Source organism: Meriones unguiculatus, chromosome 5, assembly GCF_030254825.1.
Source record: "Meriones unguiculatus strain TT.TT164.6M chromosome 5, Bangor_MerUng_6.1, whole genome shotgun sequence".
NCBI classification, from domain to species: Eukaryota; Metazoa; Chordata; class Mammalia; order Rodentia; family Muridae; genus Meriones; species Meriones unguiculatus.
The window spans coordinates 52,511,412-52,536,384 of NC_083353.1; the positions used below are offsets into that span (position 1 = coordinate 52,511,412).

Consider the following 24,973-nt stretch of genomic DNA (forward strand, 5'->3'; position numbering starts at 1 on the left):
CTCATTTCATTTATATTCATGTTTCTGGATTTTCTACTTTTTGATGGGTTGCTGCCATTTTATGATCTTAATATCACAAATGCCCTACATGGAGTAGAAGATAGATGGCAAATTATGAAAGTACAGCTGTAATACCTATGCTAAGCCACTGACTAAATATTCTTGATTAGCAATTTGGACACAAGCAAACAACCCAACGTAAGTCAGCAATGTATGCTAAATTTTGTGGCTTATAAAGACACTCAGCCTTACTCAGAGCTAAAGGAAATGTTAACACAATGTTTAAAGTGATGTTGAAACAACACCCAGGGCTGGGGAGATGGCCCAGTCAGGAAAGTGCTTGCTAGCAAGCATGAGCACTGCATGCTTGATCTCCAGAAACAATGTGAAATGCCAGGCGTGGTAGCACACCTACCTGTAACTCAGCGCTGGAGAGGTGGTGATCTGTGGGTACCCAAAGCTATCTGGCCAGCCAGCCCACCTGAACTGATAAGCCCCAGGTCCCCAGGCCCTGTCAAAATCATGGGGAGGACCTCTGACAAACAACAGGGTTGACCTCTTGCCTCTACAGGTGCTTGTCTACACCCTCACCCATAAATGTACACACATGCGCATGCACACACACCTCCTCCCATACACTGAGTCTTTACCCAAGAGAAATAAAAACCTGTGTCTGCACAGAGTCTGAACAGGAATGATCACAGCACTGCTACTCACCAGAACCCACAACACATACCCACAATGCTATGCTCCTCACATAACAAGGAGTGAAGTGCTGATGTATATTGCAATATGGACAGAACTTGAAAATGTGATGCTGTGTGAGAGAGGTCAGAACCTAACGCCCCATATTATACAACTGCACACGTACAAACTGTCTAAGGCAAATGTTTATTAAGGTGGGCACCCTCCACAGAAGCACAGAAGAGGAGGTCGGGATCATGAGATGAGAAATGTCTGCTAACAGGATCAAGGCTGACACAGGCCTATAATCCCAGATACTCAGGCAAGAAGCATATGTGGGCTATGTGGAACAAGTTCATGGCCAGCCTGGGCAGATCAGCATGACCATGTTTGAGAACAATGACAAAATTAAATTAAGTTAAAAAAGAGAGCTTGAGATGGGTAAAGTGCTTGCCTACCATTCAAAAGCCTGGGGTCGAAAACAAAGAAGTAAATAACAAACAAACAAACAAACAAACAAGTAAGTAAATAAATACGGTGCTGATACTTACCTAGCCCTGGATATAAAACACAGTGTCCTGAATACTTTCTGTGTGTGACTTCTCTGTGGGTCCCTTATATGGTTATAAGCAATTGAAAAAAAAAATCAAAGACTTTACAAGTAAAAGACATAATAAATAAAAGTAATACAATAAATAATGTTATAAAATAACTAAAATATAATCAAAATACAAAAGACGAGCAGGAGAGATGGCTCAGCAGTTAAAAGTGTTTGCTGTTCTCCCAGAGGACCTGGGTTTTATTTCCAGCACCCACATTGGCACCTCACAACTGTCTGTAACTCCAGTCCCAGGGGATCCAACACCCTCTTCTGGCCTCCAAGGGCATTGCCCTCAAGTGGTGCACATTTATACATGAAAGGCAAAACACTTGTACACTTAAAATAATTGTGAGCAGAATGTCTACTGTGTTACAACTCCCTAAAAAGCAATGTAGTCACTGCTTACTCAGCAATACCACATTAGGGATTGTAACTCGGTCAGAGATGACTCAAAGTACATGGGAGGAAGCTGGGTGTGGTGGCACATGCTTGTCACCCCAGCACTGGGGAGGTATAGGCAGGAGGATCAGGTATTTAAGGTCACTTTCCACTATATAGGGAATTTGAGACCATCCCGGGCTACAGGAGATCCTATCTTAAATTTAAATTAAAATAAGGTTAAGTTAGGTACACAGAAGGCTTTGGGCATGTGCCACGTAAACCCACATCACTGTATAGAAAGGGCCCAGGCCTCCATGGATTTGGGAGCACACAGTGGCAAGGTCTTGAGCCTTGTGAAGGCAATGTACACCATATACAATGTACCATATACTTTGCTATGCTAAACACACACCAAGAAGCGGCTCCACTTCTCAGGTTGGCAAAAAAAGTCTGTAAAAGTGCAGACAGACAGACCTCTGTGCTACTGATAAAGCTGCAAAATGATATAATTTCTGGAGGATTGTTTAGCAAGGATGAAATTTTCTAGCTGGTCCTGTGGATGTCTAGGTTTGCGGGATCTGCTGGGGTGTGCAGGAACCTGGGAGGTGGGGATAAACTCAGGTTAGCCGGGGACATGGCATGCAATTGGTGGTAGAGGATGAACCACTGCTGTGCAAAGACGTGTCTTAGGTGACTCATATAGCACATGATGTAAGAGCCTGTTTCAGGGCACAGTTAGAATTTCTAAGGGAACAGACCCCGCAGAATGAACATGCACGGCAAAGAAGATTTGCTAAACTGGTTTACATGATATGGGCTGGGGAGTCCAGCAACGGCTGTGCTCACACTGGAAAAGCCAGAACAATAGCTGCTCAGTCTCTGAAGCTGGATACCTCAGCAGTCCCAGCCTGATGCTGGAGGCCTTGAGAATTCCGGAGTGGTGCTCAGTCCACACTGGAAAGCTAAAGAAGATGGTTCTGAAGTCAGTGAAGGACAGCGGTGGTGGTGGTGGTGGTGGTGGTGGTGGTGGTGGCGGCGGCGGCGGCGGCGGCGGCGGCGGCGGCGGCGGCGGCGGCGGCGGCGGCGGCGGCAGCGGCAGCAGCAGCAGCAGCAGCAGCAGATTAGATGCAATAACAAACAAGAGGGGAAGGCAAACAGACAAAAGAGGCACAGCTTTGCCTGTCAAGATGGCTCAGTGGGTAAAGGCATTTGCCACTAAGCCTGAAGACCCGAGTTTGATCTCTGGGACCCACATGGTGGAAGGAAAGAACTGATTCCTGCAAGTTGTTCTCTGACCTGCATATGTGTGTGTTTGTGTATACTGTAACAATTGTGCTCATATGTGTTTTCTCTCTCTTTTAAGCTCACACTCTCTCTCCCTCCCTCCTTTCCTATGTGCTATGTAAACCCTACACTACTGTATAGAAAGTACCCAGGCCTCCATGGATTTCCCTCCAAGAAATGTAAAAAAAACAATAAAAGCTTGTAAAAGTCAGCTTTTCCCCTTGGACTTCCTTATGTTTAGGTTACCACCAGAAGGTGCCACCTACTCTGGTAGAGAACCTTCCCCGCCTCTGTTAGTCTTTCTTATAGACCCTCCCAGAGGAGAGTCTCTTCCAGACGCAGTGAAGTTGACAGCCAAGATAGACCATAACAGAAGGGAATCAGCAAGAGATGGGTGGGGCAGTTCTCTGGGGAACTGGAATTGAAGCTTATGCCCTCCCTTTCCCAGCCTTGGTTCTCCTTCCTCAAGAATAGGTAGGAAGATTGGACAGGAAAGGATGGGGAGCACAGGCAAGGGAGACCGTGGGTTTTAAGGGGCAGAGGCTGCCTCTGAGGGTCCAGGCTCCTGCCTCTTTTGGAGGCCAGGCCAGGTTAGCTTCTCTGAATAGCAAAGTGCTGCGAGGGTTGGGTCAGAGGGTGTGTAAGAGAGTGGAACCAGCTACTGAGCTCAAATACGAGTGAGCACAGCCTTTCTGAAGGCTGCTTCTACGGAAGAGTAGCAGTTTAAACAGGAAGATAAACAGCTTGGGACTCTCACTGGCAGCAAAATGCCATCCAAGGTGGGGGGGGGAGTATGCTATAGCTCTGTGAGCTCGGCAGGCTCCAGGGTGCTAACTGAGGGACTGTTGGCAAGTGTTGCAGACTGAAAGCACTTGGAGGGTCTTGGTAGAGCCATTCCATCAAGAAGGAAGCCTTCAGAACGAGGCCACCAGCCACTGACGAGAGCTCCAAGGAATGGCAGGAGCAGCAGGTTTCTTGGAGGCTGGAGTCAGCTGTGGGAAACGATAGTACTATGAGACCCAGGTGCGGTGTTTTGGGGACTCACGGAGCCTGAGACGCCCTCAATGGGTCTTTGGCAAGTCCTCAAACTGGTCTTCTTTCTCCAAAGAGCATCCTGGGCCAGGCCCCTGGTGGCGCAGGGGTCCTCTAGAAACCAGATTCTGAAGACATTCCTTTCTTATTCTGAGAAGAGCTTCAAGGAGAGACTGGCCCCTCCAGAGCGCCTCCGCTCAGCAACAGGGCCAACTGAACTCTGATTGGCTGAATGTGTGTATACGCAAACAAGGTACACAATGGGGCCAATCATTGTGTACAGCTGTCAAACCGGCTTGGAGAAAGAGAAAGCCCACTTGGACAGGTCCCAGGTCCCACACCATGATGTTAAGGAAGTGGGCACTGAGCTGTCAAACCTAGCTCCCTCAGTTTCTGGTTGCCATAGCAATGCTTTGATCACCTTTGCACCAGAAACTGCTGCAATGTCCAAGAGCCAATCGTTGCTGTTGTTGCTATGGTGATGTTGCTAGGGCAACAATGTGATCCTTGAAGCTCTGCAGCCTCAGGTGTATTTGACGCGCTTCCTGTCAGTTTAGTCTTAGGTGGGTGGGCTGTCAATCAGCAGTGGCACCCGCTTAACCTTGCTTGGGCTTGGCAGCTGTCAGACACATGGGAGCCCCTGCAACCCCTACTACCTAAATAGCACGTAGGAAATTCTGTTTTCAGATTGGGTGGGGTGTTGTTGTTGTGGTGGTGGTGGTGGCGGTGGTGGTGCTGGTGCTGGTGGTGATATCAAACCCAGCGCTTTGCCAAGTCCAGTGCTCTACCGCCAAGCTACATCTGCAACTCTTGTTTATTTTTAATTGAAATATATCCCAAGATGATTTGAATGGCTTGAAAGGGAAAGGATAATAAACATACAATGTTCAGTAAGTCAGTGTCTTATCATGATGATATTGTAAAACTTCACTGCTAAAACTGAAAACGCAAACAAACAAACAAACAAACAAAAATTAAAAAAAAAAAAAACCCAGAAGCAGCCTTCTGTGACTGCTATGAATCAGGGCCCCACCACTGCCTCAGAGCCTTGGCTTGAACAGTCTACAATAACACAACATTTAGTAATTATGACTGTTGCTTCCTATTTTAAGATTTTCCCCTCCTGGGGGCTGAAGAGATGACTTGGTGATTAAGAGAGCTTGCTGCTATTCCAGAAAACCCAGAGGTTGACACCTAGCACCCACATGGTGGCTAATAACTATCTGTAACTTCAATTCAAGGGGATCTAACGCCCTTTTCTGGCTTCCGTGGTCACTGCACACACGTGGTGCATAGACATACATGCAGGCAACCCCCTCCCCCCCACATTGTACAAAGTAAACAATTTGTCTCTCCCATTAACCCTTGGACTTGGCTGAGGCTCTCCATGCTGTCTACTGTGTGCACGGCTATGGTTTTGCAGGGTCCTAACAGGTGTTGGAGAACGCTGTAACAAAGAGCCCCCCCCCATTCAACTGCTCAAGTCACATGGCTTATTCTCCCACCTGTGACAGTGCAGACAGGTGGTGCAGCCTGCCATGAGAGTCTGAAGGGATTCACAGTCTCCAGGGTTCCTCAGGCTACCTCCCTCCTCAGCCACAAACACAAAACTTAGGTCACACTCTTAGACAAGCTCTGCTCTCTTGGGCCTCAGCTCCCAGGTGCTGCATGCTCTGACTCATTCTCTCAACCTGACGTTCACCTAGGCTGCTTTCCCAAACCCCAGAGAAAGTTCCCAGAGGTGAGACCAGCCTCTCTGGCAATATATTGTGGGTTTTGTTTGTTTGCTTGCTTTTTAGTTTTGTCACTAAGTTTTGCACATTTATCCCCTGATATTTGGGCAAATGACTTCATTTTTTTTTTTTTTTTTGCCTCAGTTCTCTTGTATAAAATGGGGACAGTTTGCCTTTCAGGGTTTTTAGAGTTCAGCGTGCATGAGGCTTTTGGGACTGACCTATTGCTGTCTAACTCTCAGGCACTCAGTAGGAGATGCTGTCATCCTGGAGTCTCTCATCCTCCCCAGGTGGACAGTCAGCATCATTTCGCTCATCTCTAGATGCAGCAGCGAAAGCTCAGAGGACTGATTCAACCTTCCAAGGCCAGGTTGCTGGCCCGTGGCCCAGAGTGGGCTGAATACAGGGTCGAGCCTAACGACAACAAAGGGATAAAGGAAGACTCCCCTCCTAGGTTGTGGTAATCAAACACCATTCCCTCTTCCTGGCCAACCCCAAAGCAACTTTGAATTACACTGTCATTGTCTTATCTTCTATGGTTCAGGCTCTTATCTACTATGGGTCAGCACATAGGCTGGGTCACGTAGTATGGAAACTCCTCCAGACCTCTAAGAACAAGAAATTGCCTTTGTCCCCCTGAACTGAAGGCTCTCTCTCCTCAAACTCCACCTCACTACCTATAGCTGGTGCAGTAACACCTGACTGACCTCACACTCCTAAGGACAATTTGTCTCAGCTTCTTTCACAATCTATGTCCCATTTCCTGAAAAATGTCTAACGGTAGGCACATCAGAGGTACTTTTCAAAACTGTCAGCCCACGATAGGACTCATCTGGCAAATATATGCTGCTGGCGCTCAGGCCAGAGAACCTGTGTTCAGTGTCTGGAATTCACACAAAGGTAGAGGGAGGAACTTGTCTTCTGATCTACACAGAACACAGTATGGCAAGCTGCCCTATCCCCTAGCAAACAAGAAATTTGCCTGTTCCCTTCGCATGACCCGGGAGCCCCCGTGGCTCCCAGCTGCTGTGCTAGCTCTCCTGACAGCCCTCTAGTCAGCTGCTTTTGTTTGGCTGATGGAGACAGCTGGACCAACAGAAGCCCGTTGTCTCTTCTTCTGGGCTCTATTGTTGGGGCCTCCTCCCACGTTCCAGCCACACAGACAGCCCCAGCTGTCGGTCAGCTTCCAGAGCCAGGATTCAGGGGCAATGGGCACAGAAGAAATGTTCAGATATACACGACTGTACCCTAAAGACGGGATCATCAGGCCTGTTCTAAAGATAGGGAAACTGAGGTTTGGGGAAGGTTATGACAAGTGGGGAGTGCTTATACCATGGTGAAGTAGCCACAGATGGCTCAGGAATGGGGGGGCTACATCCCAAGAAGGAGCATACAGCGGAGATGGTAAGCCTAGAACAGACCTACCACCCCCACAGTGAGGTCACAGAAACGCGGACGGCACAGAGAAGCCCATGGTCAGAGCACCTAAGCAAGAGTCTGCTTATTTCTACCTTGGGAGTGCGGGAGGAGCTGCGCGTGACCACGCCCCCCAGGCAGCACTCCATTGGGTGCCTCTTCTTGGCCAGCGCGGGTCCAGTCGTCTGTGACGCTACTGCAGGCCAGAGCTCCACCCACAGCGACCGGCGCCATGGAGGCGTGTTCTGCGCCTGCCCCACCCCCTGCACCCCTCCCACCCCTCCCGGTGCGGAGTGGCGGCCAGAGCAGGCAGGGCCGGCTGCGGGATGTGAGTGTGTTGGGTCGCGCATGGGGCCAAGCCCGGGTTCTGGGGATCTCCGTGGGTTCGGCGGGACAGTTGGGGGCGGCTGGGAGACTGCGCGGGCGAATGGTGGGTCTCCCCTCCTCAGGGCACCGCAGTGGGCTGCAGGGCTGCAGGGCTGCGACGAGGGCACAGCCTCCTGCAATTGCGATCTACGCGCTACCCCCACCCCCATCTCCAGAGCATTTTGTTCCCAGCTTCGCAGATGCATGAGCTGACTCGTGAGACAGCCACATTCCAACTCCCTTCACCCCGCACCCTGCCTTTCCCTGTGCAGGCCTTGGGCCTTGGCGCCAGTACTCCTGAATACACCTGGCACTGGCATGTGACCTTGGACACACCTGGTCCCCAGAGCTGCTGTGAGGACTGTGTTGGAAGCTGGTTTAGTCAAAACCAGCCAGGGCTCAGGAAGGAGCTGTTTTCATTTTTGTTGGTGTTAAGTGACCTGGCCTGAGTGGGGAGGGGAGACTGCTTTTCATAAGGAGGCTGCCCTTCATATCTGCGTCTATCTCTCTGCACATTGAAGGCCACACGCAACACAGCTATACCAGCATGTACCAGAGAAACGCTGGCCCATCGTGTATTCGCCACGTTACAACATTACCTTCATGGGCCTGGAGAAGTTGCACCCCTTTGATGCTGGGAAATGGGGCAAAGTTATCAACTTCCTGAAAGGTAAGAAGGCCCCTTACACTGGCGTCTGCCCCCTCCATCTCCCTATCCTCACCACCCCCTCACACCTGCACCTGCCTCCTCCATTTATTTCTTCTCCCCATCCTCATCATGCCCTCATACCTGCACCTGCCTCCTCCATCCCTGTATTCATCCCATCATTATTCGGCTTCAGCCCCCTGATTGCCTTCTGCCCTGCTCGTACAGGGTCTTCCCAGGCAGTCTTGCCTAGGACGATGAGTCCTGTCTCATATTCCCTCCAGTTAGATCTAGTCCCCGTCTCTTCCTAAAAAATCTAGAGCAAGCTCCCAGCTCTGCATTACGCAGAAAATAGGATTAAATTAGACGTTAATAACACAGCTATTTCTGTTGGGTTTGTTTTTGTTTCTCTGGTGACCTCTTATCTACGGCAAGTGGTACAGCTTTCCCCTCCGCTGTAGGGACCAGCCTGAACATCCAAAAGAAAACATGGAGTAGGAAGCACACAGGTGATGCGTGGCGTTGGCGTAAGCCCGGGATGTTAGCCTTGCACGTCTGTTGCCTGCCTTGTGGTTTTCTGCCAGTGCTCTCTCTGCCCCCTGGGTTCCTGCCTCTCCCAGTGGCTCGACAGAAGGGCTCCTCATCTCCCTTAGCTGGGAGTGAACAGCTGGTCCCTTTTACTCCTGTTCCTTTGAGGATGAGGAAGGATGGGAGGCAGGACCACAGGGCAGGCTTCTTGGGGACCCTGTGAGGAGCTGGCTGGGTCTGGAGGTGCCAGAGGTCATGGGTTGCTGTGGGAGGGAGCCCCTGCCTGGATGTGTGTGTAGAAGTGGATGGGACTGGTTGATTTCTGAGCGTGACTCATTGAAAATAGACCCTAGATTCTGAATCCTCTAGAACCCAGAGCATCATGGCCCAGTCTCATAGTACTCTGGAGGAAGTGCCAGGTCTCAGCCTCAGGGTCTCTTGCAAAATGACATCACTCTTTCGTAACCGTATACAGAGAACAGACACTAGACACCGTAAGCCACTCAGATACCCTGTTGTCCCCTATACTACCCCCTCCTGTGTTTACTGCGTATTTTTAAATGAGCTTTGAGATTTTTTTTTTAAACTTAAATTTATTTTAAAAGGAAACCCATGCCATCAAAATGGGAAAAGGCAGTTTCACTTGCCATAAATAGAAGGTCACAGCAGGAAAGCAGTGCTCTGAAAACAGCAGTTGTTCGGCTCTGGCTTCTGCTGCTTGGGAGCTACTCCTCTCCTTTGGTTTAGCAAGGGGGATTGAGCAAGGCTCACAAAGGGGTTGACGAAAGGCCATACTGCCCCGAGCCACCTGTGGAGGTAGGGTTGCTATGAAGAGCTTTTTCATAGCATTCCTTTTCCTTGTGCCATCTGCTTCTGGAAGTTATCCAGTTGTGCCTGAGTTCATCTGGTGGCTGTCAGCAACACGGAAAATATGGAGGCTGCCATGTGTTTCAAGTTCAGAACCCTGGGACAGAGAGCCTAGCCGCTGTCCACACTGGCCTATGGAGGCATCCATTCTCAGATTACCCACCAGTTCACTGTGTGCTGGGTTGAGGGGGGGGCTGCCAGAGGCCAGCCTGGAGCCTAAGGGAGGGTCTAGGGGCTGGGCCTGGCCTGAGAGTTGAAAAGGAAGCAGGGGCTTGCTTTGTGGTTCCAGAAGAGAAGTTGCTGTCGGATGGCATGCTGGTGGAGGCGCGGGAGGCCTCAGAGGAGGATCTGCTGGTGGTACACACGAGGCGCTATCTCAACGAGTTGAAGGTACAGTACAGGGATCTGTGGGCTGTAGCCAGGTGCAGTGGCTGGAGGAGGGGAAGCTCAGCCTTAGGTTACCTACTCCTGCCCCTAGCACATGGGAGTCTCTAGTTCTTAAGATAAGGAGGGGGATATAAGAAGATATCTCTGTGGGTAGTTAGCTCCCCATTCTCAGGGTATGTGAAAGCAGGGGTGTGCAGACCCCCTTAGAGGTTTTGGGCATATTTAGTGACTTTCAGCCTATGCTCTGGACAGGCCTCAGAGGCCCCTGCTGGGATCACCTCAGTGGGAAGGGGAGGGACATCATCCCCTGTCCTGTCCACTAAGGCCACTTCACTCTGTCCAGTCTTTGTAGTGGGTTGAGATGCTATTCTAAAGACTCCTTGTAAATGAAAACTCTTGGACATAAATGGGTTTGAAAGGCCCCTAGGGTCCTGCAGGGAATGTGAAGACCAGGGTGGGGGCAGGTAAAGGTGTCTGGGATGAACCTCAGAAGACCTTCCCCTCCCCGTGTGGTTGGTTGTGGCACAGCCAGATGCAGCATGACTACAGTACCTGTTTTTCAAGAGAAATCAGAATGCTGATTATTAAATGATATTCTCAGATTTCTTTCTTTTTCCTATTTTTTAAAATGATTATTGGGATTGAACTAAGGGCCTCATGCATGTTAGGCAAGCACCCTATCACTCAGCCCCAGGCTCAGCCCCAGCCCCTACCCTGATTTTGAATGTGCTAACTGTAAGATTTTAAATCCCAGCTGCAGGCCACACTGGGCTTCCACTGTCTGCTGGTGGCCTCTTTGCATGGGAGGGAGGCTGCAAGCTCTTGTTGGGAGTCGAGGTCTTTAGTACATCTTTTATGTGACAGGTTGGTGTGGTAGGACAGGCTGCCAGCCTGTCCTGACTTGAACTGTATCAGGGTTGCCATTGATTCTCTGCCTCAGAGCATGGGAGCACTGGTCCCCAAGCTTCCTGTTAGAGTCATCTTGACCTGAGGACTCCACAGATGGCGGAAGTCAACAGGCTGCTTCAGTCTGTCTAGAAAGACTTTGGCTTAGAAATAGGCGGTGCCTACTCAAGGTCACTTTCTGGGGGAGGGGGTTGGTAAGCATGGGAGAACCCTTTCTGGCATCTATCCAGGACTAGGGCCATAGCTGCTGGCCTCTTCCCCCTCTAGCCATGGCCTGAGCTGTGAGACTTCTAGATGGACCATGACAGTGTGAGCTTATGAAAGATTGCCAGGAAGGCGCTGTGTCCTGGCTCCCAGGAGAGAGGTGTGAGGCATTGGCTGGAAGCCCAGTGCCTTGGCTGCCCTGGTTTCCTGGGGCCCAGACATGCGTGGTTAGTACGTAGCCCAGGAACCTGGCCAGGAGTGCAGAGGGGGAGGGGAAGGGGAAGGCAAGGGGTAGGATGCTCTTGAGTTTGGACATGGAGAGACCAAAACAGAGTGAGGACTGGATGAGGCGGGGCCTGGTGAGATAGTTAGCAGGATAGTTACCCATTTATAAAACCTTCAGGGAAACTTATGAGGCAGGCTGCCTGCCTGGCTGTGGTCCCAAAATCCTAGAAGCAACATGGTCTGTGAGTCCCAAATAGAAAATAAGAACAAGGCTGGGGGATTTAGCTATATCAACATAACACATACAGGTTCACCAAGATGATGGTGAAGTAACATTTGGCCCAGAGCTCCCTGGGAACCAGATCAAAGGGGAAAACATAACTTTTTTATAATACACCTGGGCAGTCAGCACCAGGCCACACTGGGTCTGGCAAGCTGAGGAGGAAACGTGGATTTTATCCTGAGTACCACAAACAGGTTTGCAGTGGGGGAGTGATGTATGAAATGCTGTTGCCGCTCAGGTGAGACCCATTATCTCCTGCTACAGCTCCAGCACACCTCCCCCACCCCATGTCCGCATTGTCTGCCCCTTTCCTCTGCTGTGGATATCTCAGGCAGTGTCTGAGTTCGCTTTAGGGTTCCCAGGGTTGTTATCCTTGGGTATTTCTGCAGGTACTGTGTACCATACCGCCCCCCCCCCCCCAATCTGCTCTTCCCAAACACCTGCCTGGGATGGGAACACTGCACTCCCAGCCCATTGACCAGTACACCGAAAGAGAAACAAAACATTGGTGCAGGAGCATCTTCTGTGTGTATAGCCTAGGGTTGGTCACATTAAGATTGGCATCTTGGCAGCGTCAGCCCTGTCCCTTTACTGGCTGTGAACTCTAAGGCCCTGCCTCTGGAACAGGTCAGAGCTGGGCAGCTCCTGGTGTCTGTCCCTGAGCACCATTGGTAAGTTTATAACCAGCGTGCACACTGTTCTGGGTCCTGCAGGGAAAGGATGGAGCCAGAGACCAAGTCACTCTCCAATGGAGAGCAGAGAAGAAATGTAACTAGCTGTGCAGGTGCCAAGCGCCCACGGAAAGGGGTGTAGAGGACAGTGAGGCCAGGAGGCCTGAAGGGTGGCCTGTGATGGGAGAGAGGGAAGGGCAGTCTAAGCAGGAGCCACAAATGCAAAGGCCCTGTGAGAGGGAGGGAGACTGACCTCAGGGCACCTAGAGGGCAGAAGATGGGAAGGGCTATAGGGGATGGGAGCCTGGATCTTTGACTTTGTCAGTTCTTCCCTCCAAAGGCCATCTTTCCTTTAGAGAAAAAAGAAAACGTGGTTAGTTACAAATGACACAATCCACTGTCTTTGAAGTTCAGCATTTCCATCATCTTCCATGTGATGTCATGATCCACAACTGTTCTCATCACCCTGAAAGGAAACCTGATCCTATGGAACACTTGGTCCCTGGTGTGCCTTGTCCTCTGCCCAGTCCCTGCCCATCTCTAGTGTGCCTCCACAGACTCATGTACTTTGTACTTGACTTAGTACAGATGGAATCAAACAGTGGGTGTGCTTTGGCTTGCCTCACTGCACAACTCGTCCAGCGGGTGTCAAGCATGTGAGCCACACCACCCCTACACAACCCTCTTCGTGGATGCATAACATTCTACCATGTTGTTTGTCCCTCTATTAGCTTATGCACACATGAGTTATCTCTCCACTTTTGTGATCATCAGTAGTGTTGCTATTGATATGCCCCTACACATATGTTGGAACACCCAATTATGATTATTTGGGGTATACACCAATTGTGGACCAGGAAAAGATCGAGCATAGCCATATGGGTTTTGAGGGAATGAGCTTATTACATATATTATATATCAAGCAAAAGTAAAATAACAAATAGCAGATAGAAGCAGCAGAGAGAGCCCACGAGGATATCCAATCAGGAGCCTACAGCTCCCAGCACAAGGCTTTGGACTTACCAGATTGGCAAGAAAAGTTACAGAGCCCAGGGACCCCTGAAACTTTAGGCTTATTTGTTTATTTTATAGTTATTTAATTTTCTTTTCTCCATACTAGAGAGCAAACCTAGGGAAGCACTCAGTTACTAAGCCACATCATCAATCTTCCCCTCTTTAAAAAAACTTTAAAGAAACCTTTAATTTTGATATAGGTTCATCTGAGCTCATGATCTTCCCACTCACCTCCTGAGCAGCTGGATTTTAGTTTTATTTTAGATTTAAGCTTGATTGTACTAAAGCCCCTCTGAAGTGGATAGACACAAATGTCTTCTAGCCTTGGATGGTGACACAGACCTGCTGGTGGCCGTGCGCAGCTCCAGTATAACCTCTGGGCAGCTAGGACAGTGTTTTATGGAGGTAAGGGCAGGCCTCTCCAGGGTTCCACAGTTACAAACCCTCATTTCAAACCCTGGTTTGCAGACAAGAGGACAGGCACAGAGGGAAAGGGCTTCACCCAAAACTGTACAACAGAGCCTCTTTGAAGCCCTGCATCCAGCCTGACCATCTCGGAGCCCTTGCCCCACCCAAGTTTGTCACAAGGCATTCTGGGTGGGTCCTGCCTACTCATCTGGGCTGTCCCCTGGTTGACCTGCTGCACATCCCAGATAATCTTATCTGTCCCATGTTGTCCCCTCCACCCCAGAGCCCTTCTCAGTTGCTCTGTCTTCTACTGCCCCGTGTCAGAGTCCCTGTGAAGCCCTTTATCCACTAAACCCCGACCATCTCCCTGGCCCACAGCCCACTGTTCCACGCCCTTTTGTCCTTCTTTCCCCGGAACCCAGCCACAGGCTGCCCCTTCCCTGCACCAATGTTTTATTTGGTCACTAATTTTTTTTTTTTTTTACAGAGCAGTGTTGCCTGATAAAAACTGCCATGATGGGCACATTCTATCAACTCCATCCAACCACCGGCCACAGTGGCTGGCCAGCATTTGAAATACTCCTGAAGTAACTGAGGCATGAGATTCTAATTAAACAACATATGTATTTTTAATTTTGTTTCGTTTCTTTGAGACAGGGTCTTATGTAGCCAGGGGTGGCCTCAGACTCCTTATTCTTCTGCCTCCGTCTCCCAAGCTGGGATGACAGGCATGTATTACCACATTACCTTTAGCTCAAAATAGACTCATAATGACAGGCAAGAGTCCATATATTTGGGTCCTTTGTTCTCAGGTCCAACCAACCACAGAGGGAGAATATTCCGAAAAGGATATTGCATCCATCTTAGCATACAAATTTCTTGTGCTAATCCCTAAGCTATGACATACACTCTCAGAGAGGTAACATGGTCCATGTGATAAGCAATCTAGGCAGGATTTATGCAGGAGGATGTGCTCGGGTTCCATGTAAGTGTGACTCCATTTGGACACGGGCCTGGTGCTCTAATGGATCCTGGTGAAGCAATCCCCTGGTGAAAGCAGAGAAACAACTGTCTGTAAAGAACAGGCAGGGTGTAGTGGTGCATGCATTTAGTCACAGCATTCCGGAGGCAAAGGCCGTTGGGTCTCTGAGTTGGAGGCCAGCCTGGTCTACTTAGTAAGAGGACATCCGGGGATGTGGAGAGAGAGCATGTCTCCAACTAGAGAACAAGGAGCAGCGGAGGGAGCCAGGCACATCACATCCGGCTTCTGCAGTGCTTAGCAGAAAGGATAGGAGTCCAGGGATCGGCAGTGCAGAAAAAATAACCAAGTAGCTCATATCCGATGGAGATGGAGGGGGTCCTGTGAGTTTAGTGTTTAGTTCTGGCTTTTGTTTTTCTGTGCCTCTGTACTGCTCCGGTAGTATGCTGTGAGCCTGTCCTAGCAGACCAAGCCCTGAACTGTGGAAGACTGCCTTGCCATGCCCACTTTCTCTCATTTCTGGACTCAACTCTTTGCCCTAAACTGCATCTTTGGCCTAATTCCTGCATCTGGGGGACTCTTGTTCACTTTTTACCTTTAGTGGATGTCTTTTCCACAAGGCCCTCTAAAGACTAATTCTTCTCTGTCATAGCACCTGCTCGCTTGTTAGCCTTGGTTACAAGTGTCCCAGCACAAGACAGGACCTCAAGCCAACCTGGAGTGTTTCATAGGCCCTAAGATCATAGGAAGTGCTGACTGTCACTTGACACCAGAGACAAGGCCCTCCTGGTTCTTGCTGGGCATCTGGGAGGAGGAGCCACAGGCAGTCTCAGCTCAGCCTGCAGCCCTTGTTATGGACACGAGAGGGCAGAAGAGTGCCTTAGTCTGCTGTCTGTGCCCAACCTCACAGTGAATCAATGGCACTGTGCCCAAGCTAAAAGCTGGGACTGTGAGGTGGCTCACAGCTGTCACTTCCCAACAAAGAGATGGAGCTGCTATGCCCAGGCCTGGCACCAAGTTTGACTTCCATGTCTCTTTCCACAGTGGTCCTTTGTGGTGGCTACCATCACTGAGATCCCCCCTGTCATCTTTCTCCCCAACTTCCTTGTGCAGAGGAAGGTGCTGAGGCCCCTGCGGACCCAGACTGGAGGCACCATTATGGTAGGCTGGGTGGGGTGTGCAGCTCCTGGTCCCTACCCCATTTTTCCCTGTAGGGTCCTGCCCCACCCAATAACAATTTGACTTACTGTGTTGGTAACCCAACAAAAGTATATTCTGCAGTAGCACTCCTAACAGACTGTGGAGCGGGTTGAGGGACACTTTGCATCTGAATCAATGAGGTCTGTCCCAGCCACGGTCATTGGCCTCCTACACTGCCAAGTTTTGTATTTGTTGCCATTCACCCCGATGCCTGCAGGATTGCAGCCACCAGCCTGCATTAATCCCAACGAGCAGGCTATCTCTTTTCCATTCGAAATTCATGTGGGACTCTGGCTCACTTCCCTTGAATTTCTGGTGCTTTCCCTGTAAAGTCAGGAGGGCCACCCACCCTTTCCCATGCTGGCAGTCTGGTTCGGTTGCTGCTGGTCTGTTGAGGAATGAGGTGCTGTCTGATCCCAACTGTGGCCGATTCCTGCCCAGACCTTATATTGAATGCATGACTACACTGGGGTGAGGCCTGAACTCCTTACCTTCTGCTTGTCTCCAAAGGCGGGGAAGCTTGCCGTGGAACGAGGCTGGGCCATCAATGTTGGTGAGTGCTGGGGCGTCACAATGCCTGGCTGTCCTGGTGAAGCCGGAAAGGGTGTGGGGATGAAGGAGCAGGAAAACCAGCAGCAGAGCCAGCTCAGTAGCCTGGAAGTGGTCATGCAGCCTTTTTGTTCCTATGCAGGCCTCAATACCTCTATCTCTTTAGGATATTTGTCCTGAGGATGCCACGCCCAACATTTTCATATGTCCAATGACAGGAAGTTCTTTCCCACCCAGAGAGCCTGTGGCATCTTTTAGTCAGGTCCCTGGGCATGTCTGCATGGAATTAGTTGCCTCCATGTGGCTCTTCCAAAAAGCTCCATACTTCTGGGGTCTAGGCCAGTGGACAGAGCTCAGTCATGTGGTTAGTGGAGGGGCCCAGGCTCAGTGCCACCGCAGGGTTTCTTAGGGCTAGTGCTCCTTGGTTCTGTGTGGCCCTTGCACATCTGTTTGCACAGTCCTTGATAACTGAAGATCATTTCCCCCAGCAGCCTTTGTTGTTGTTGTTGTTGTTCTGTTGTGTAGTCATCTTATGAGGAACTTAACATAGTGAGAAGGCACTGGCTTGTGTGGAGGCCTGTAGCAGACCCTGAGCCCTCTTTGTGAATTCCGCATGGCTAGGAGCCATGTCTCTTACTGCTTGCATTGCTGGGTACTCAGCATTAGATCTAGCCTAGCCATGGGGTTAGGATACCCAGCTGCACAAACACATGGGTGGTTCATGCTCTACATGTCTGTAACATAGTTCATGGAGGACCACGGTGACACTTCTGCCATGGAAACTAGGGTCTGGTTAAAGTTGAGCATCTTGGTCCTGATCAAACTTGGCTTTCAATGATAATGCTGCTGTTTGCTAGTTGTGTTCTCTGGGCATGCTGTTCCTCTGTGTGCCCGAGGCATACTATCTGTAAGAGGTACTGGTGAAGGTGGAGCTCCCTTCTGGGCTATAGAGAGGCTTTCGCAAACTGGGTACACTTTTAGGGTCCCTAAGGCATGGAAGAGGCAAGTCCTTCACCTGCATGGCCCTAGCCTCACACTGTTGGGGTGGGAGTAGTTTTGGATCTCCATTTCAGAAGGTTCCTATAGCCCAAGGTCTGCAGGGATACAGGGCCTGTAGCAGCTTGCTAGTCATTCTGTCAGAAGGCAGGCATCAGCATCAATCTGGTCCAAACCAACAAGGACTCCCAGACTATGTCTCAGGGTTAGGGGGTGGCATGGACAGCTGCGGCCAGGACAGGGCACCCTTCCTAATCATCTCTGTCTACTACTAGGAGAACCCTGGTCCAAGGCAAGCTGTGGGGGCTGCCCCTTTCCTGGTGTGGGAACCCAGGGCAGCCAAGCTAGCTGACATGGCTGGGTTTCCCTTGAGAATGGCCTTTATTGTGGGGTGAGGTAGCTATGGCATGGAGCTACCTCTTGGCCTGGAGTAATGACATGCCCAGGTGTTCTGTTTACTTGGCCAACCTGGAATCCCAGCAGGAAGGGAGGGAGAGGATACCTGGACCTGGCTCTGACCAGCACCACTGTCTGCCTTTCTGCAGGCGGTGGCTTCCATCACTGCTCCAGTGACCGAGGCGGGGGCTTCTGTGCCTATGCAGACATCACACTGGCTATCAAGGTGTGTCTCTGAACCTGTGGTACCTTCCTTTGAAAGCCTTCCCTCATAATTTCCCATAGCTCACCACACACTCCAGGGAAGGGAATGGGAGGAAGGGGAGGAGGAGGTCGAGAAGTTGCGCTCATGGTGACCACAGAGCTCTGCACAGCTGCTGTTGATTTCATATCCTAACCTGGACCCAGCTTCTTCCCCTGCACCTCCCCTTACTGAACCCCTGACTATCACAAACGAGGAAACCCAGTAAAGGGAGCTTGCCCAGACTGATTATGTCAAACCCCTGGGCCCCCAGTCTGCTCTCTGCCTAGTCTCATGCTGAGTGCCAGTCTAATGGGATCTCTGTTCTCACAGTAGATGGGCTGTCAGTAGGCCTGGCTGTTAGAACAGGGCTCAGGAGAACATGGAGGGGAAGATGGAAGGGGTTCTCCTCGAGAAGGAAGAGGCATCAAGATTTAGCATTATAGAATGAAGCAGAGTTTGAGGAGTTAAATTCCAAGACTATGGGGCTAATATGTCAACCCCACATTACCCAGGGAATCCAGGACCTGATTCCCCAGTCTTCAGGCTGCAGGATACTGTTTGCCCCCAGAACCTTTACTGACGTCCCCCCTTCCCACTCAACCCCATTTCTCCCAGTACCCCAGCTCTCCTGGGAAAGCAATGTCTGCCAACTGTCCTCCTGACTCCTCAACCCCTTAGTTCCCAAAGGGCTGGGTTGGGTCTTCTGGCTTGTCCAGTCCTCACACCTATTCTCTCCCTGTCAGTTCCTGTTTGAACGTGTGGAAGGCATTTCCAGAGCCACCATCATTGATCTGGATGCTCATCAGGTGAGCACTCTGCAGGAGCCCAGACCCCAGCGCTTTCCTGTGGTGAGAAAGTCCCCTTCCCATGTTCTTGGCAGCCTCTGTCTGATACACAGCCCCAAGCTGTGGGGTACCCTCCTTCTGGAAATGGACCAAATGTGCTTCAGCCAGTTTAATTTGCTTTACTCAAAGTGCAGACTTAGTCTTCCTATTGGCTCAGCCCAGCTAGGGTGGTAGATCCACATCCTTGCTCCTGTCCTTGATCCCAAGGGGTTTCACTGCCAACTGCTGACCATGCTGGAGGCGCTTTGTAAACCTTAACTTCTCTGCCCCCTATACTCTGCTTCAAGTAAACGTAAACCAAGTTACATGTGCACAACCATTTACAGTTTGCTCTCCATGTCCCAATCCCACTGATGACCCAGCAGAGCCAAGCGGGTAGCAGGGCCAGACCCTGCCTTGTTTCACAGAGAGGGTCTTGGCATACTGCAGGTTCTTAAGAAGGCTATGAGGTCACGCCTCAAGTGTGTCCAGCTCTGCTGCTTGACAGTTGTGTGACACTAGGTCCCTGAAGTCAAGTCACCCAACAAAGCAGGAGGCAGTTCCTGAGATGGTTGGGGTCCCCCTTCCTGAGAGCAGCTGCCTGCAGTGACGGTTGTGTCTGCCCACAGGGCAATGGACATGAGAGAGACTTCATGGGTGACAGGCGTGTATATATCATGGATGTTTACAACCGCCACATCTACCCTGGGGACCGCTTTGCTAAAGGTAAGTTTCGCCCCATCTCCGACCTCAGTGTGTGCCTGGTGGGTATGGCTATACCACCTCATTTATCTGTAGCATTTCCATGAAATGGGTGCTTCTACTGAACCTGCAAGCCTGTGGAGACCTGAGGGAGTCACTCGACCCCAAGATTGCAGAAACTTGGCCAGAGACTACGTTACAAGGGCTTCTCGTTAGGAGCGAACATAGATGAGACAGTGACACAGAGAGAAATAGAAAAAAGATGACAGAAGTAAACTCAGAAGATTTGTATTTTAGTTAGATTTCTATTGTTTTTGTAAAACACCATGACCAAAAGCAACTTGGAGAGGAAAGGTTTTATTACAGTCTCTATAAAGTACATTATGAGAGAAGTCAGGGCAGGAACTCCAGGCGGAATCTCGAGGCAGAAACTGAAGCAGAAGCCATAAGAGGATGCTGTTTACTTGCTTGCTCCTCCTGACCTGCTCCTTTCTTTTCTTAGAACCTAGGACCACCTGCCCAGGGGTGGCACAACCCATAAAATACTAGCCAACACAATTGACCCCTTGTCAATTTGATGCACAAACACATCACTGTTCATCTTCAACCTTTCCTTTCTCACGTGTCCCCAAGATGGTATGTTAATATTAATATCACAATATAAAACATTCTGATTTATAAAAGCTCTAGTCCTTAAAAAGTCAAGCACTTTAAAAGTTCAGTTTCCTTAAAACATTTAAAATATATTTCAAAGTCCAAAGTTTCTCTAAAATATCCAAAGTCTCTCCAAAGATATGAGTCTCTCTAAAACTCCAAGCTTGTTCTAAAACTCTGAAGTTTCTTTAAAACATCTACAGTCTGATAACTGGCTTCCCATAAAAATCAAAATGAACATGTTTTCCTCACTCCGTGAAGGAAGAACCAGGGCACAGTCACAATCAAACCAAAGAAAACCCAAAGTTCAATCCTGGCCTTTCCAGGCTCTCCAAGCCTCATGACGCCAAGCCTCAACTTTTCTCCATAAACCCCTTCAGGCCTTCAAAACCAGTACCACTTGGGAGACTCAGACATATTATAAAACTCAGCTTCCAGCACAATATACAGCCTTGGCCTCCTCTGAACCTCCGCTTCTGTGTACTGATCCTGAGGAAACACTTCCAGAAAATGTTGCCTTGATAATGCCTGTCTCTTCTTAACCGCCACTAATTCTCAGCCCCAACTGACTAGTATTAACTGTCCCAGGAAAGCAAAGGTTTCACTTCAGTGCCGATGGTTTCTTGTTAGTCACAGCTGATCCTTAAGCTCCAGATGACCAGAGCCATAGATTCTTAATACAAAACATCACACGAATGGTCCTACTAGAGCCTGTAATCCCCTCTGAAGCTTCACAGCACTGGCATCCATTGTCTTCATTGTCCTCCACATTCTTAACTTCCAGGCTCCCACAGAACAGCCCTTCTGAGCCACTGAGCACCTCAATGGCTTTTCCAACCCAAAGTTCAAGTATTACCACAATCTTCCTAAAATCTGTCACAGCAATACCCCATGAACTGGTACCAAAAATGAAGGCTGGAAAAAACAAAAAACAAAACAACCTTCAATTCATAAAAGCTAAGTTCAATTCCCAACTCTTATATACATATAAGGTTGTTCACAACTACCTCTTATTCGAGCTCTAGGGGATCCAATGATCTCTTCTGGCCTCTGCAGGCACTGTACTAATGTACACACCCCCATATAGATGTAATTAAACTCAAATACAAATTAAATTTAAATACAATAAAATATTTTTTAAAAATAGCAAAAATGGACTCAAAGGCTCTGAGACCAGGTTTGAAATCAGCAACTTGCCCACTCCACAGGTAGTGTAGTGTCTGTCATCTTTCTGTCCCTGTGATAGAATGCATAGGCTAATCTTGAAGACGCCAGTACCATGGGACCACTACTGAGGTCAGCAGCAGCCTTGGAGCAGAGGTGGCTGAGAGCTTGAGAGGAGGAAAGGTCTGCCTTGGCCCACAGATCGGTCCTGGTTCTCAATAGGCCCTGTTGCTTTGGTCCTATCATGTCACAGGGTACCACAGCTGCACATGTAGTAGGCAAAGCTTCTCGCCTCATGATGGCTGAAGGCAAAGACACATGAAGGAACATAGCCTTTGATATATCACTCCCAAGTAGCATCACTTCCTCTACCTCATTAAAGGTCCAGTCACCAGTAGCACCTTAGAGTAGCACTATAGGCTGGGAACCAAGCCTTCAACAGATGGGCCTCTAGGGGACATTTAAGATGAAAACATGGCTGGGACATTTATGCACAGGTGTGGAGGTAAGCTCATTGGTGGCTCTGCCTAAGCTGACTCTGGACTATTTGGAACCTGGGCTGGAACATGTGAGGGGTATCCAGTGTTGGTAGGGCTCAAGGATAGGATCTCTAGGCCCTCAGGGATGAAGTGTTGCAGCTTTAGTCACCTGCACTCCCATGGGTGTTCCCACGCCACTCAGCTTTGATGAGATGAGAGGCCAGACTGAGATGGAGTCGGTCCTGCTGTGGACACCAACAGGTCCCTGCATCTTTTCCATCCTCAGCCTCACTTTCCCTGCCTTGTACTCAGGGCTGCTTGTGTCTTTCCCCAGAGGCCATCAGGCGGAAGGTGGAGTTGGAGTGGGGCACAGAAGATGAGGAATACCTAGAAAAGGTGGAGAGGAACGTGAGGAGGTCCCTCCAGGAGCATCTACCTGATGTGGTGGTGTACAACGCAGGCACAGACGTCCTTGAGGGGGACCGCCTTGGGGGGCTGTCCATCAGTCCAGCGGTATGTCCTAACATGGGGCCCACCTTGAGGATTCCCGTGTCCGTAGCCTGAGCACATTCTGACCGTATTAGTTACTTTTCTGTTGCTAGGATAGAGTGTGGCAGCGTAGGGAGTCAGGGGTCTTTTTGACTCAATCTTTTTGACTGAGGGGATACAGTCATGGTAGGGAAGACAGCAGCAAGAGCATGAGGCTGGTGGGGCAGTCAGGAAGCAGAGATTGTTTCATCTCTACTCAGGAAGCAGAGAAAGAGACAGAGACAGAGAGACAGAGACAGAGAATAGGAAGTCGGGCCCAGGTATAAAATGCCAAAGCCTACTTTCTCTATCAGACTGTGCCAACCAAAGTTCTAGCACTTTCCCAGATAGTATCACCAGCTGGGGACCAAGTGTTCAAACATATGAACCTGTGGAGGACATTTACATATTCAAACCATAATGCTGACCTGAGGGCCACCTAGGACATGTGTCCATCAGCCCAGAGGCACATCTTTACTGCCCCCACATGGGGTCATTTTTGGGCATTTGTCTATCTGCCAAGTTGTGTGCCCGGGCCGTGGTGGGTCAGGGAAGCCATGCTCTGGAGTTTGGCAGCAGCCGAAAATATGGGCAGCCTTATGGCTGGAGGAGATGAGCTAAAGCAGCAGCAGTCCACAGCAGGGCTAGACTTGCAGTAGTACTTTTTGACACCATGGGAACTCAGACCCATCTGAGCTCCCCCTCCCTGTTTTCCCACAGGGCATCGTGAAGCGGGATGAAGTTGTTTTCCGGGTGGTCCGAGCCCACGATATACCCATCCTTATGGTGACCTCGGGTGGGTACCAGAAGCGCACAGCCCGTATCATCGCTGACTCCATCCTCAATTTGCATGACCTGGGGCTCATTGGGCCTGAGTTTCCCTGTGTCCCAGCACAGAACTCAAACATTCCCCTGCTTTCTTGTGCTGTACCTTGACAGCTACCCACAGAGCATTACCATATCTGCCCCCCACCCCGTCCACCCGCCCACCCGCCTGTGTTTGTTGCTGTGAAGACAGCTGCCAGTGAGCGTGGAGGGGCAGGAAGAGCAGGAGCCCAGCCTTGCTGGCCGCTCCTCCACTCCCCACCAGGTGCCCAAAGGTCTCTGGGCCTTGGGGTGGAAGAGCTGAGTCCCAGGGAGGAGCCCTCACGGGATGCAGGCAGGCTCCAGGCACAGGGAGGGACCTCTGGAATAGGGTCACCTGCTGTCCAGATCGGCCAGAAGATGGGCCCTCCCTGACCCAGTTGGTTTACGCCCTCACTTCATTCTGGAGAAGGTCCACCCCTGGGTGATGGTGACCATGGGTCTGAGGAAAGTTTCCATAGCCAGCCTCCAGAGGGCGCTGGGTTCCTAGCCAACAGGTAGAAGTCCCTGATGTGGATATGTAGGCCTAGGGAAGGAAGTTGGGATTTTCCAGTTTGGGTTCCCCTCAATAAATCAAGGTCTAGACCTGTTTTCCCAAGCCCCTCTATGGTGTTGGGGTGGGATGTTGAGGATGCCCCAGGCCTCTACTTTGGCATGGGAGTGAGTTTGGGAGGAATGTTTAGCTCAGAAATGACCCTCCAAACTGGAATTTTTAAGGGGCTATTGACCAGGATGGAGAGGAGAGGAAGGTGATACCCAGCAGGCAGGAGTCAGATGGGGGCTGGTGGCCAAACTAGCCCTAGGTGGGGCTTCCTGGAGGGAGGGCATCAAATGTAACATTTACATGCAGTGGCTGCACAGACCCTGGGTGAGTTATAATCTCCACTGGCCTCACCCAAAGTTCTAGTTTTCCATCACTGTCTGTGGCCCCAGGGTCAACCTGCCCTCTGGCCATTTTACCCTAAAGGTACAGCCAAGGCCCTCCATGACCTAGGCAGAAAAGCACCCACCCCTAGCCAGTGATTGGCAACTTAACCAATGGCACAAGAGTAGGAGGATGTGGGCCAGCTGGGTTTTCTCCTGCCTTGGATCTGCCCCAACTACAGGACTCATATTCATTACCATGTGGGGTATTCCCACAACCTCCATGGTGTCCTTCATACTCCCTCTGCTGGAGTGGGGAGGATGCCAAAGTCACCAATCGTCCAAACCACTGACCTGGACCAAACCCCACGGTACTAACAATGCACTTCCACACCCCTCTGCCATGGCCTCCCTGCATCTGATGGAGGCACCTCCCAGGACATGGGGAGTGGTGACAGCACAGTTTGTCATTGTGGAGTTTCTGTCAGAGTGACAGACAGGCTCCAGGTTGTTGCTGTGTGTTCTGAGGTAGACAGTCCTGCCTCCTGAGGACCACTGGAAATAAAGATTTAAAATTCACCAATCCAGACACTTCACCAGGGTGGCTGCCCAGGTTGAGTGGTTTTTGTTGCTTTTTTTCCAACATCTGAGACTCAAGGGTAGCATAGTTCCCATTTTAGCACATAAGGAAACTGAGGGCCCACAAGGAGAGTGAGGCGTTTGCCCCAGGCCACATATCTTTGAGTGATGAGCAGGATTGCAACGCTGTTCTATCAGCCATGGAAGTGTGAGGCTCATCCTTTGCAGGGGTGCTTACCAGTCAGAAGTCTGGCATCTCTGGCAATACGTTCACTTGGGCCCAGCCAGGGCAGTGGGCAGAGAGGTCAGACAGTA

The 24,973-nt window shown here is 50.2% G+C and overlaps 1 protein-coding gene across 2 annotated transcripts; it reads left to right on the forward strand.

Moving 5' to 3' along the window:
• Positions 1 to 7,341: 7,341 nt before the first annotated feature.
• Hdac11 (histone deacetylase 11) lies at positions 7,342 to 24,662 on the forward strand. Of its 2 annotated transcripts, none has more exons than XM_021639281.2 (10): positions 7,342 to 7,459; positions 8,019 to 8,167; positions 9,828 to 9,928; positions 15,660 to 15,776; positions 16,326 to 16,368; positions 17,906 to 17,982; positions 18,744 to 18,806; positions 19,454 to 19,550; positions 22,158 to 22,336; positions 23,072 to 24,662. In XM_021639281.2, coding segments are annotated over exons 1-10 (1,044 nt in total). In that variant the 5' UTR covers positions 7,342 to 7,457; the 3' UTR covers positions 23,288 to 24,662. The 2 variants fall into 2 exon arrangements, with proteins under 2 accessions (XP_021494956.1, XP_060239733.1); XM_060383750.1 differs by having other exon boundaries at positions 7,444 to 7,561.
• The last annotated feature ends 311 nt before the right edge of the window (positions 24,663 to 24,973 follow it).

What these genes read in the sequence shown, in the direction of transcription:
- Hdac11 (XM_021639281.2), top strand. An exon ending in TTGATCTGGATGCTCATCAG is followed by an intron (nt 18,807 to 19,453) that starts GTGAGCACTCTG and finishes GTCTGCCCACAG; the next exon opens with GGCAATGGACATGAGAGAGA. An exon ending in TGGGGACCGCTTTGCTAAAG is followed by an intron (nt 19,551 to 22,157) that starts GTAAGTTTCGCC and finishes GTCTTTCCCCAG; the next exon opens with AGGCCATCAGGCGGAAGGTG.